Here is a 13,392-nt window from a genome sequence, read left to right on the forward strand (position 1 = left end):
AGGAGCATTGCAAGACCTGGAAATAACAACAACATTAAATACGAACAGTAAAAACAGAAGAAATTATTATTAATTATTATTATTATAGTCACAATGGCAACTTTTTATTATTCCTCTCAACACTTTAGGGAGGCTACAACCTGCTAACACAATAATATAGTGTAACCCAAATGCAATAAGCCAGACAGCCTGCCTTTTGAAATATGCATTTCCATGTATCAGCTATGATTAATAGGAAGCCGGTGGGAGGCAGTTTGTTGAATAATAATATCAATAATGCAACAACACCAACAGCAATGAGCCTAATAAATAACCTTTATTCATAATGTTCACTGATTGCCACTGATTATGGTGCTTAAATCCTTCAGATGTCATCTGTTCATAATGCCCCTCTAGTATCTGCAGATGTGAGCATCACCTGCCGGCCGCTGGCACTGTGCTGCTCCCTCGTGATGGTGTTCTGTTTCATCTGACCATCAGCCTCATTCCAACAGGGCTTTCGTTTTACACCCGGGTTTTGGAAAACTGTGAAGAAGAAGCAAGATTTGATGAGGTGAGTGGGTATCCTGTGTTTATTTCTCTATTTTGTGTTTTGTGCTATCAATTGATTTGTGTTGCTATAGCAAACCTTCCCATGACTGGGGAAGGATCCACGCTGTTACTGATGATATAAGTACACCAGTTAAAATAAATGAATCATGTGAAGGCCAAAGAGTGCAATGCAGGTAAATATAAAGGCCACCCATGAACTACTGTAGACATTCATTGAATTAGATAAGCTAAAACGGTATGAGCATTTGAGGTTTGTAAGGTTCTGGGAAATGAGAAGGAAATGGTATATTATTGTTTAGCTTTGAAAATAAGAGGAGCCAAGTGAAATTATCATACAGGAGTCATCTGCATTGTTCAGTGTTGTCATTTCAGCAGATAATTTGCAGGTGTTTTGCTGGTGTTCCAGTTCCACTGGTATTCCAGTGCAGTTCCTATAGTATTCCAGTGGAGTTCCTGTGGTATTCCAGTGGAGTTCCTGTGGTATTCCAGTGGAGTTCCTATGGTATTCCAGTGGGGTCCCTGTGGTATTCCAGTGGAGTTCCTGTGGTATTCCAGTGGAGTTCCTGTGGTATTCAAGTGGGGTCCCTGTGATATTCCAGTGGAGTTCCTGTGGTATTCCAGTGGGGTCCCTGTGGTATTCCAGTGGAGTTCCTGTGGTATTCCAGTGGAGTTCCTGTGGTATTCCAGTGGGGTCCCTGTGGTATACACAATGTGCTATTATTGAGTTTTTGAGTGCACTCGTTTTAAAGGATGCTTGCTCATTATTCCAGGACTTGCGCTAAGTGTCCCAAAGGACAAGAACAGCTACTTCTTTTAAATCAGCTTCAACAGTTTCAGTTTATGTTTGCTGATGAGTATTTCTGACCTTGGTTACACAAGTATGTTTTTTGGCTTGGATTGATTATTCCTCTGCCTGGGTGCTAACACCCAGAGTACGCCAACCAAATCGATGACACAGCAGTTTGTTTTCACATTGACGTCGCACTTAAAGCCACGTTTTCTGTCACCTTTGATGCTTGACCGCCCCCGACTGTGGGTGGAATTTGCAGGACCTCAGTTTGAGTGAGCTTGCAGGTGTCCCTCTCGCTGTGCAGACACAGGTGGTTTCCGTGGATTTGTGGCTCTAAAATGGTAATTTAGTGAAATACCGCATCTCTTACATAATGGTATGATATAATGAGAAAAATATACACTTTCCTCTACTTACGAATGAGGTACGTTCCGAATGGCCGTTCGTAAGTTGTAATGTTCGTAAGTCGTTATTCAACATCAAGTACTAAGAACTAGGATGATGGGAGTACGCACGCTACGCCGCTGCGCGGCGGGAGTAGCGGCCAGACGTCGTACTAGCCGGAATTGCCGTGCAGAAAAAAAGTTGATGTTGTGGACAGGAAACGGGAGCCCAAGGAATACAGTTTGGACTTACAGTCCTCTTCATTCGTTTGTCTGAAAGTTAAAGACATAATGTAAGTTAAAAAAAAGGTCTGCAAGTAGAGGATCGTCTGTATATATAGCATATATTGTTATATGACACATTGTACAAGGGCGCTTCAGTGCACAGGCTTTCCCAAGGGCCTCCCCTGAAAAGGGCTCTCAACAAACCACTGCAGGTTCCGCATTCAGAAGATTCCCTGAGATGTTGTAAATGGTAGCAGCTCTTTCATTAAATACTCTGACCTGAAGCAGTTTTTCCTGTTTTCCTGTCATGATAAGCAAATCTCTGACTCGGATATTCCTTCAAATATCATACATCCAAAAAACCCGCACAGGGAGACCTACAGATGCTTGTAGGGTAGATATTTTTTAACTAGAAGGGCAAGGCCAGCAGCAGTAGGTGTTTTTATATGGATGCAAACCAGTTTTTCTATAGAGCTGATTTGAATTATAGCGGCTTGAGGACACTTTCCAGTGCCTATTGTACATAACATTTAGTATTATTATTAAGCAGTTGTTTCTACATCTACAAACATTAGATATTAGCCCCTTAGATGAAGGGCTCAGGGAAACTACAGTACAACAGGTCCTCTGCTGCATTCGGTGTCACATGATCACCTGGTGCCAAATCCGGGCTATATTTATAGGGAGATTTGGGAACAGGTACAGTCATTAGCTAGTGAAATAGCATTAATCACCATCAAATTAACTATGCTGCTTACTGTGCAGGTACCTAAATTGACTACTGGCTAATCAAAGCAATTTGTTAATTGTGGCTGTCACCTTTCAAAGCGCAGCTAGATTTCTAATCTTACAGGAGGAATTACGTGTAGAGTATGATTTAGGATTATACCATTTGTGTCCATGGCAACGGTGAAGTGTAGGAAAGGAGCGTCTGTAACATTGCAGAGTGCTTGCTGTAGTCAGCTAGCCGCTCTAAACATGCCCTGCAGGGCATTATCTGTGCTTTTCTATTGCCTTTCAATTAAGTCATTTATGCTGTGCAGAGATGTTGTCCTGCCGCCTCCCTTAAGGCTTCCTGTAGTGTACGACCTCCTGATTTCTCTTTACCTTATTGAAAAGAAATATAAAAGAAACTGTCACTGAGGTGGTTCAAATGTGTTCCTAAATACACAGAGCGCATTCCTTCATATGGACTTATAAAATATTGCCAATAAAATAAAAATATAACATTTAAAAAATTAATTAGACAGAAATGAATTGGGTGATCGCTGCTGCCTTAGGGCTACGATATGAAGAATGATGATTCTAGAATCTTCCAGTATCCGCCATTGCACAGTGCAACACTGCCTAAAATAGCCATGGTAACCTTGAAAATAGCTATAGAATGTGAAATTCTGTTTCTTTGTTTTTCTCCAACATGTGACGTTTATAAAGAGGGATTGTGTCTGTGCGTATAAATGCAGATGTGTATACGTACTGAATGTTCTGCTACGCAGTGTTTTCTGCAAACCACATATGTAGTTGCTTTCTACGGTAGCGTCTCCTTGAAGAGTCGCGGCTGTCTGCGTGCTGCTTGCTTTGCTTACCGCTGAGTTGAGATGAGAGTGAAGTCATCAGGATCAATCCATGCAGCGGGTGGTACGGTGATTGAGGACACACATTCAAAGGCTTCCAGTAGTCCAACCAACAAATATTCCCATCTTCAAAGTGGCTATGCAAATTCACGATCTATGAATTTATTTGCTGTTAGTGCTGTCAAGCCATTTGCATCACTAATTCTTCAAAATATATTTGAAAAAAAAATTAATTAAAAACCACATTGCCTAAGACACCAGACAACAATTTTAGTAATGGTACACCTGCTGTTTAAGTGTTTTTGTGTGGTAGTTTACTTCATTTTACTTTCATTGTTTGTGGTGATCCTGTGTACAGGTCAGTAACTGGCTGGCTTCTTAATTCTAACTGTTGCCATGTGACTGATCGGTGGTGATCAGCCTTGGGCTGATTGGCTTATATGTACGTGGTTGGTTAGTATTTAACTGTCTTTTTGGTGGATCTTTTCTTGCATAAATGGATTTCCTAGTAGTTTAGCGTTTTGCTGTTGGTGATTGGTGGCCAGACACATACAGGGGACCAGTTAAGCTGCTTACATAAGGCAGGTTATCTGTTTTGGGTTTTGAATTGCAATCTTTGTACTGTGATTTGGTCAGTTTTGGTATGTATCATTCGAATAACAATATGGCCGAGTTTTCTATATTTGAGAATGTTACATCCTAAGGAGGATACATAAGAAAATCTGTGAGTGTGTTACTATTAATTTTGACTCAAAAACATGAAAACCAAACACTGGCTGCTGATATATCACCTTGTTTTTAACGTTTTATTTGCGAATCATTTAGAAATGGTGTTTCCCAATCTGCTCCCTGGGGACCCCACACAGTCCACGCTTACCAGGAGCTGTGAGGGAGCGAAAACATGGATTGTCTGGGGGTCCCAGAGGACTGGATTGGGAAACACTGATTTAATACCATTAGAGCATAAAAAGCATCCCCCTGATGAAACGTAACCTATTCACCTGATAAAATGTAAAGAACTGCTTTCTTTAAGAAATACAATTTCATAGGAATAACAACCTCAAATCGAGGCCACAGGTTCTGAGATGTCAGTTTTTGGTGCTCATTTAAGAAGTGTTTGATAATGTCTAATGACTCTCTCTCTCTCTCTCTCTCTCTCTCTTCTCTCTGCAGACTTTCCGGTGGCCAGTTGCCAGTAAGATCGATGAAAACGAGATGTTGGAGATCCAAGTCTTCAACTTTAGCAAGGTCTTTTCAAACAGGTTAGTCACCAAAGTAAAAACTTTAAAAGACATTTATATTAATAATAATACAATAATACTACTATGACTAAAATATAAATATAAATAATAATAATAATAATAATAATAATAACAATAAAGTGTCAGCATCACAACATATACATGCATATACATGTATAACTTCTGTTCTTTAATCCTTTGGAAAGGTCTCTGTATTAGTAGGAGGTATGGGCTGCCTACCAGTACACTAAGACTGATATAGCTAACCAGTGCACTCCTGATATAGCTAACCCAAAGTCATTTACATAGGGTGTGTTAAAGTAAAGGTTGCCACAAACAGTATAAATTTTCAGCCACGGGTCTGATTGACAAATGACACCTTTAACAATAAAGCTGCAGGTCTTTACAAAAGCATTTCAAACAAAGGGACAGGTCATTACTTAAACATGCCCCTTGTATGCCATTCCTAACTCATGCGTAAGGCAATATCAGGTGTGGAATAATTTAGGCCTTGAATGTCATCATTTTCCTTATGTGAGACAGTGCGTTGTTAGCAGATTGGTCATCATGGTAACCGACTTTAAGATCTTATGAAGCAGAAGCGTCATTGTGAGTAAACGCAGGAGCTAGAACCACCCGAAGAGATCTGGAGGGGGCCTTTGGGGGCCCAGATAGCTGATAATGCTGTGATTATGACTTTTAACACATCACAGTGAAGCCAGGACTATTATGATGTCATGTCCTATTATAACAACGGTGCTCAAGAGTCAGTGTGTTTCAATCATACATTAAAACAGCACAGTATAACCATATGTTATTTTACAATATCACAGAGTCAGTACAATATAATTTTACATTATGACACCACAGAGTCGGCGCTGTATAATCACGTTATATTACAAGACCACGGAGTCAGTACAGTATAATCATATGTTATATTGCAACATCGAGCAGATTAATTAAGCCCCTGAGTGACTGAGGCTGTTGACTTGTAATTACAGCTTGTTGTTCCTAGGCTTACAGAATTTCCCCAGTCTCTGTAGACTAATGATTATAACTTTTTAAATAAGGCCCCATTGATGTACTCAAGCTGAACTCAGGCTCACATCGCCTTCCATTTCCAGTCAGATTTCACAAGTACAAGAATTGTGCACATCCTTTCTTTGTATTTCCTGCAATTCCTCCTGGATATCAAATAATACTAGAGGCAGACAAACCAGAACCATCCTCAGTATGTAAAAATAATTGCAAACATCGATAAATGGACTGCTTGCCACACCCACGACATATGAATAACTAAATCAAGATCAAACCTTTAACTAAATGTGTTATGATTAATTCAGACCCATAGCCGGTATGTATATAAACCTTGTTTTTCGACCCTCATGTTTATGTATTCCATTTCATCATTTTAGGAAGAAATTTAAATGAAAATGTCCCATATATACAATTTATTTACTGCAACAGACTATCTATGAAATCTATGTTGTAGTACAAGATGCAAAATATTTTCTGGAGAAAATTTTAAATAATAACAATTTAGAGTAATGATTATAAATGCATTTTCTGCAAAACTGTTGCCTTCTTGTTTAAACATAAACAATTGTGTGTTCCTGCTGTAAAAAATACATGCAAGGCTGACCTAGAAATATCTCACAGGAAACATGGACATCTAGTAAATTATGAAGCGATTGAAAGTGCAATTGTTTGGCAAAATTAATAATGAATGCTGTCTATTCAAAAGCTGATCAAAAGCCAAAACCTGATACCACATTTGTTAATAATTCAAAGCTTGTTGACAATACATAGCTACGAAGGAATGGCAATCGTACATTTTCGGTATCGTGCGTGTTGTGCAGGAAAGATATCTTCCATCACAAAGAGAAGAAAATTACTTTTTCTATGAGCTGCAGTTTTTTTTAAGTTTATTTCTGTATATGTATTGCTGATCACAATATTATCAAATCAAGAAATATATCAGTAAAGGTCTACACTAAATGAAATCTGCACTAACCATCTGTGACATTTCCATGTGTAAATTGATTAATCTTTTCACTGTTATTTTGCATAGTCATTTGTCAAAGTCAACAGGATTTCAGTCTGTAACGTGAATAGTCCATAAATGTACACTAACTGCTGATTGGATTCTAAAAGAACGCTATAAACAAGCAACGAGAACAGGGCTAAATACCACTCAATGAAATAAATCACTCAAAGAGCGATTGCACAATCATATTTATCTCATATAGCACCAAACACAATATACACAGAGCTAAAAAGACAATGAATGCTTAGCCACCTCGTGAATAATTCTCTGATGCTCTAGGTTATGTTTTGCCTCATTCATTTTCCGAGAAATTGACATCGGAAGTACTTCATGCGACGGCTATTCTGTTACTTCTTCTTTCTCATATTATCACTTCTCATCTTCTTCAGGTCACTGTTAGCCTGTCGCCACAGAATGAACTACAAGCATGGATATCTGATAAAGCAGATGTTAGTGACCTTAGTTGTGGGTGAATCCCTCCAGTTCATCCTGTTATGTTGTGCTTGGATACTGTGCAATAGATTGACGGGGTATCGTTAGCAGGAAGCAATCAAAAGTGATAAGTTGATTAATTAAGCAGCAGTAGGTATTGTCAGCTCAGTCAAGCCCAAACGTAGAGTCATGCCAAGTGTTAGCAAGAAGCAAATTGTCTCAATGAGCACTATATTCCACTGAAAAGCCACAGAGCTGAAGAGTGGATGGGTAACATTATTAGGTGCGTCAGTCCATTGCATTCGATGACACAGCGTGGAATTCTTCACGTTGGCTAAATCACATAACCTTCTATCTCTGCAAGCAAATCTGTGCTGGATAACGTTAACAGTTTTGTAATGTTTACTGTACAATATTGGGTGATGGGCAGGTAAAAGAGCATTTCTAACTGTTTACAGCCGTCCAATCATCCATCCATCCTGCCATGGTGGTGAGGCTGTTTACATCTATCCATCCATCCATCTTCATCCATTTTCTGTAACCGCTTATCCCGTTCAGGGTTGTGGGGAGTCTGGAGCCTAGTTCACATCTATCTGCATTTTATTTTCCTTTAAGTTCTTTGTTTTCCCTCAGGCCAAAAAGGAAGTTACTTTAGGCAGGAAAAGAAATAGATAAGTTCAGTGTTGAGGAAAAAAAATCTTAATTGCGTCTTTGTTATTTTTGAAAACATTGATATGGGCTAATTAAAGGAGGGAAAACGGAAACCGTGGTGACGTGTCCAGATCAACACCAGGGCAGGCAGGCAGTAAGAATCCTGTTCATAGTCACGGCATTAAGCCTGTCAGAATGGGATGGGATTTATTATAAAAGTCTGTTTATATTATAAATTTTGTTAGCATGTGGCCACATGGTGGTGCAGTGGTTAGCACTGTCGCCTCACACCTCTGGGACCTGGGTTTGAATCTCCACTAGGGTTCTGTGTGTGTGGGATTTGCAGGTTCTTCCTGTGTCATTGTGAGCTTTTCTCTGGGTACTCCAGTTCCTCCCCCCAGTATAAAAACATGCTGAGGTTGGTTGGAGTTACCAAATTGCCCTTGAGTCTGACTGACTGGTGTATGAATGCACCCTGCAATGGGTTAGTGCCCCAATCCTGGGTTGTTCTCTGCCTTATGCTATAAGCTCGAGACCCCCTGTGACCCTGAATAAGACAAATGGTTTCAGATGATGGATGACAGTCGTTTTTTTTTTATCACATGTCTTCAGATTTCCTGGCATTATGAATATAGTTGGGTGTTGTTTTCTAATAGGGAGATAACATTTATTACAATATCATAACAAAAAAAACCCAACTACAGTCTGTAATAGCACCACTTTACTGTGAAAAAGTGTTTACTGTGAGTCATTATTCCCAATTAATCATGAGTAAAATTGCTCTCCATCAGGAATCTACATTCACCTCCGGCTTGCAGTAACACTGTAGATGGTGTTAAAGTCCCCTCCCCCCCTCAGTGTAAAAGAAAAAAAAACATGAGAAGAGGAAGGCAGACTGGGTGTCTCCCATGGTGCCTGGTTTCTCGCAAGCATTCAGGAGACCAAGAGGACAGATAAGCGGAAACTGATCAGGCCAAAGGGAAAAATGTATATATTTTGATACATAAGAAATATTGGTTAATTTGCTTGGGCCTATTAAGAGCCTGATATTTGTTATCACCTGATATCACTTGTTGGCTTTGCACTTCTGTCTCATCCAAAGTTTGACTGGATGCTTTATTACTCATTATCGTGCTTTTTAATGGTTCACCCAACCCATAAAAGTCCACTTTAATTAGTAGTAGTATTTTAAAATATTGGATACACATAATTGCTGCAGATTTTTAGGCTCCTTCCCTTTTATATACCTGCTCCACAGTGCCCAGCATAGTCCTCTTGCTTGAGGTTTCCATTTAGCGTGCCAGTACTAAGCCTTTCGTAACACTCTTTTCACAGAAAGGGTGCCAAAGAATGACATCGACCTCCTGCCTCTGTTTTCTCATTCCCAGATTGATTGGAACCTTCCGTATGGTGCTGCAGAAGGTAGCGGAGGAGGCCCAGCTGGAGGTGTCTGATACTCTTATAGATGACAACAACACAGCTATTCAGGTGAGCAATCGCCATAGGTGCACAGGTAGAGAAATTTGCTTCGGTTCCTGACATGATCTGCACCCACCATCTGGCTCAATCTATGGGTGTTTCTCAATTTCAAGAACGCAAAGATCCTACTTGTGGTGTTTCAAGACCGATCTTGCTAACTCGCCTCCCAAAAACGAACTTGGGACGCAGTGAATCATGGGATTGTTCTCGTTCGACGAGGATACAACTGATGCCTCCTTGATATTTGTCGCAAGGCAAGAACAAGGGATTTTCACAACCATCTATACTTCTGTTCTTGAGTATTGGAACTGCATGAGAACACAAGTATGGTCAAGTACACAAATTGAGAAACCCTGAGCAGCACTTTTCTTAATCCTTCCACAAAAATGTTCAAATGTCTCAAAAAGAACAGCATTAATAACTAGTCTCACAGTAAGGTTATTCCTACTAGAGGCAGATGCATTAGGTTACAATGTACAGCACTGTGCGAAAGTCTTAGGCTGTCACCGGAAGTTGTTTAAATAATGTTAAGCGGGTGTGAAACTATGACTTTGTGAAAGTGTGTCTTATTTTTGAAGCTTCTCCTCAAGTCACCACAACATTTGCTGGTAAAATCCGGCATAACACAGTTTTCCTAGGTCATTGAAGACTTTTGCATATTATAATATATGCAGAATCCTGATGTGTTTACTTTCGAAAAGGGAAAGGTGTGCGTGTAATTCAGACTTCCCAGTTGATCATGAAGGTGAGACAAAATGATCCTCCAGCTCCATCTGGTTAACTGCAGTCTACGAACAACCGAGCAGGCGAGCAGCCAAAGCTGACGGTGTCCTGTGCTCCTGGTGCAGGGAACTGGCTCCAGTTACTCTGATGTGACAGTGGAGAGTTCATAGGAAGGCCCTCAGACAGAGGCCTCCTCCCAGAGAGGCTTTAATGAAACCTTGGCTGGTCATACCACATGAACAAAAGATACTGAAGACAGCAGCGCTGACCTTGATACTACTGCAGACATATTTACGAAACCGCTAAAACGTAGCTAGCTAGCACAATCGGAAGCAAGTGTTGACAGTGCATTGACCGAGCTGGCTGCAGTGGAGCTCATCGCACATCCGCTAGCCACCGATATTTAAATGAAGCAACAGGGGGTGCAGTTGAAAGAGGCTATTGCCGCTTGGTGTGTAATATCAGTCTGGAGTACTTTAGCTTAAGTTTAACCAGCACTGGGGTCACATGTCACAGGTCATGTCCCTTGCCAGAAAAGGCGTAATGTTAAGTGCTCCCTCCTCAGTTATATCGGTAAACACAGTAGGGGCTGTAACTGATAATGGTGACCTACGGAAGGCCCATCTCTACAATCAGTCCCGATACCACAGTGGTATACAACTTATGGAAATTAACAAGCATGCAAGTTTACCTTGCAGCCAACTAACTTATGACAAGCAACTTTACCCTATATCTAGTTATCTTATGGCGTGCAAGTTTACACTCTAGCTAGCCAACTTATACAGGTAACACGCAAGTTTAGGTTATAGTTCGCCAACTTCTGGTTCACGAGTATATCCCATAGCTGGAGCTTAAAGCATGCAGGTTTAGCTTATATTTACCCAACTAATGATGCACAAGTTTATTATATAGCTAGATAACTTACAGCATGCAAATTTAGCTTATAGTTAACCAACTTGTGGTGCAAAAGTTTTCCCCGTATATAGCCTACTTCTGGTAAGCAAGTTTACCCTATGGCTAGCCAACGTATTGCCCACAAGTTATTCTATATCTATCTAATTTATGGCATGCCAGTTAACCCTATAGGTAGCTGATTTATGGCATACAAGTTCACTAAATAGTTTTTAAGCAAAATTGTTGTCTTTGTGTTTTGAGATTCTCTTTAGTATATGAAATCCGACGGCAATGCACATGAAGTTGTGTGGATACCTCAGACATGTATTCTGCCAAATCTTCTGTGACAGACATATTTTCCTGCAGACGAACATTACAATAGAGATCAGGTACCAGTCTCTGGACGGGACTGTGTGCATCTGGAATGATGGGGAGTTCCTGGATCTGCCAGATGACCCAGATGGAACCGTCCGTTTTGAGACCAGCAGCCTCCTCTCTGGATACAGCAATGGCTCAGGGACGTCTCTCGGGAAGAGCAGTCATGGACTTCCTGTCTTGCGGAAGTGAGTAGCAGTCTTTCGAAAATACCAGATGGAAGTTATTGTCAGTGCATACATAATATAACAAATTAATATCTGTCTCAGGGCACCAGTCAATCTTAAGAGCTTTTTATGAGCTAGAGACTTGGGTCATTCAAAGGCCAATTTGCGCTTTTCATTGCCTAACCTGCAGTACTGATGCATATAACCCTTTGTTCCATCACTATTATCCAAGATCTGTAGATTATGAATTACTCCAGGTTATTCTACGAAGAGGAAGCTGCTTTTCATGATGCCGATGCCCCTGTATGTCGTTCACTGACGCCACGTTGGCTGTGCTGCTTTCTCCATTTTAACTACCCTGTTTATCCACTGAGTGGTTCCTTTTTCAGAAAGTGCAGGTATCATCTCTGTTTCGCACTACAGTACAGTTTTCCCCATCTCCTTGGTTTCGGAGCTCTTTCTTTTCGTAGTGTACGCTGCCAAAATCACCTCTTATCCCTTTTCTAAGCGCTGTCAAGAGATCATCTTAAGGGTCTTTCTTGCCGTGTCTGCAATAAATGCAGGGGAATACGCTTATCGCTGCTTCTTCATTAAGTATCTCGCTGTCTGGAGGCTAAACGACAAACAGAATGGGAGATTATTCTGGTCTGCCGACAGTTTGAGTGTACGATCTTCAGCTTCGTATTTATCGGTTAAGAGAAAATCCATGTATTGTTATGGTGCTCTTATAGTCTGGTTTTGTCCTTTATGATGCTTTCCATGTGATCCATGTTCTCCTGAGGAAATAGAAATCCGGTTAATATTGCTCAGATGGTGGGTATTATTGAGCTCTCATACTGGTTTCCCAACAAACCAATGGCACTAATTAGTGTTTCCCCTCATGCATTACACTATAATGATCCATAGAATCCTGGCTTTACCATAGTGTCATTCCCAGTGGTAATACTGTTGCTGGTGTGTGTGTGTGTGTGTGTGTGAGAGAGAGAGAGAGACAGAGAGAGAGAGAGAGAGCCTGACAACTGTATTATTAGGGTACTGAGTAGGTTGTAACAAAAAAAAACTCAAACCCTCTCCAAACCCGGGAACGCCTTTACCGAGCTGGCCCCGCTGCAGTGGAAAACTGAAGCAAGCTGGACCTGCGCTGTAACTAGTGCCTCTGTGGTACTATATAGCTCGGGTACAGGTCCGTTCCTGTATGCTAGTGGAAAAGCGCCAAAACAATAAATGATGTTAGCGAAATTCTCCCAAAATACACCCCAGGCTTGAAGTTTTATCAATGGATCGCTCAGTATATAGCAATTAATGTGCAAATGTATGGTCACTCACTGTGGCTGATTTTGTCCAATGTGTGATCCTGGGGAAATGCATACGACTAAGAAACCATAGCTAGCAGTCCATGTACGCTTTCAGGTTATAGGCTATTTGAGTCAGAACTAGCAGTTAAAGATCGAGAAATGGCTCATGAGGGAAGAGTCTCCTTGTTACTCATAATATTGAGCCACTGTCATGTTTCAGTGAAGGGGGAGCAGCTTCCCACTGGCTTTAATTGCCTCTCCTCCCTTTTTCGACCTACTCTTTTCAGGCATGTGCTCTGGGGACCAATGGTGATTTATGACTCACCCCTTAATGCCTTGATTCCGATTAAAAAAGAATTTGAATTAACTACAATTTTAGTTTAATGATAATATTATTCTGTTTCAGCATCTTCCTCAAAAAGATACTCAATGTGTACCATCAACTTCATTCCAGGCCGAATCTGCGTTATTACTGACCAGTACTGTTGTCTATACTGACAGTGTTATTTTATGTGCCGACATTGTCACTTTCTGGTCAGTAAATGCAGTGTATATCCGTCTTGT

At 40.6% G+C, this 13,392-nt stretch overlaps 1 protein-coding gene across 1 annotated transcript in view; it reads left to right on the top strand.

Annotated features, from left to right (window-relative positions):
* otofa (otoferlin a) overlaps positions 1-13,392 on the top strand; it is a 46,149-nt gene that overhangs the window by 3,001 nt on the left and 29,756 nt on the right. The window contains exons 2-5 of the mRNA XM_048985685.1: positions 495-553; positions 4,698-4,786; positions 9,284-9,383; positions 11,358-11,554. Coding sequence (XP_048841642.1) covers positions 495-553; positions 4,698-4,786; positions 9,284-9,383; positions 11,358-11,554 — 445 coding nt within the window. The remainder of the gene's footprint in view (positions 1-494; positions 554-4,697; positions 4,787-9,283; positions 9,384-11,357; positions 11,555-13,392) is intronic.

The sequence above is a fragment of the Brienomyrus brachyistius genome, chromosome 19 (genome assembly GCF_023856365.1).
Source record: "Brienomyrus brachyistius isolate T26 chromosome 19, BBRACH_0.4, whole genome shotgun sequence".
NCBI lineage: Eukaryota > Metazoa > Chordata > Actinopteri > Osteoglossiformes > Mormyridae > Brienomyrus > Brienomyrus brachyistius.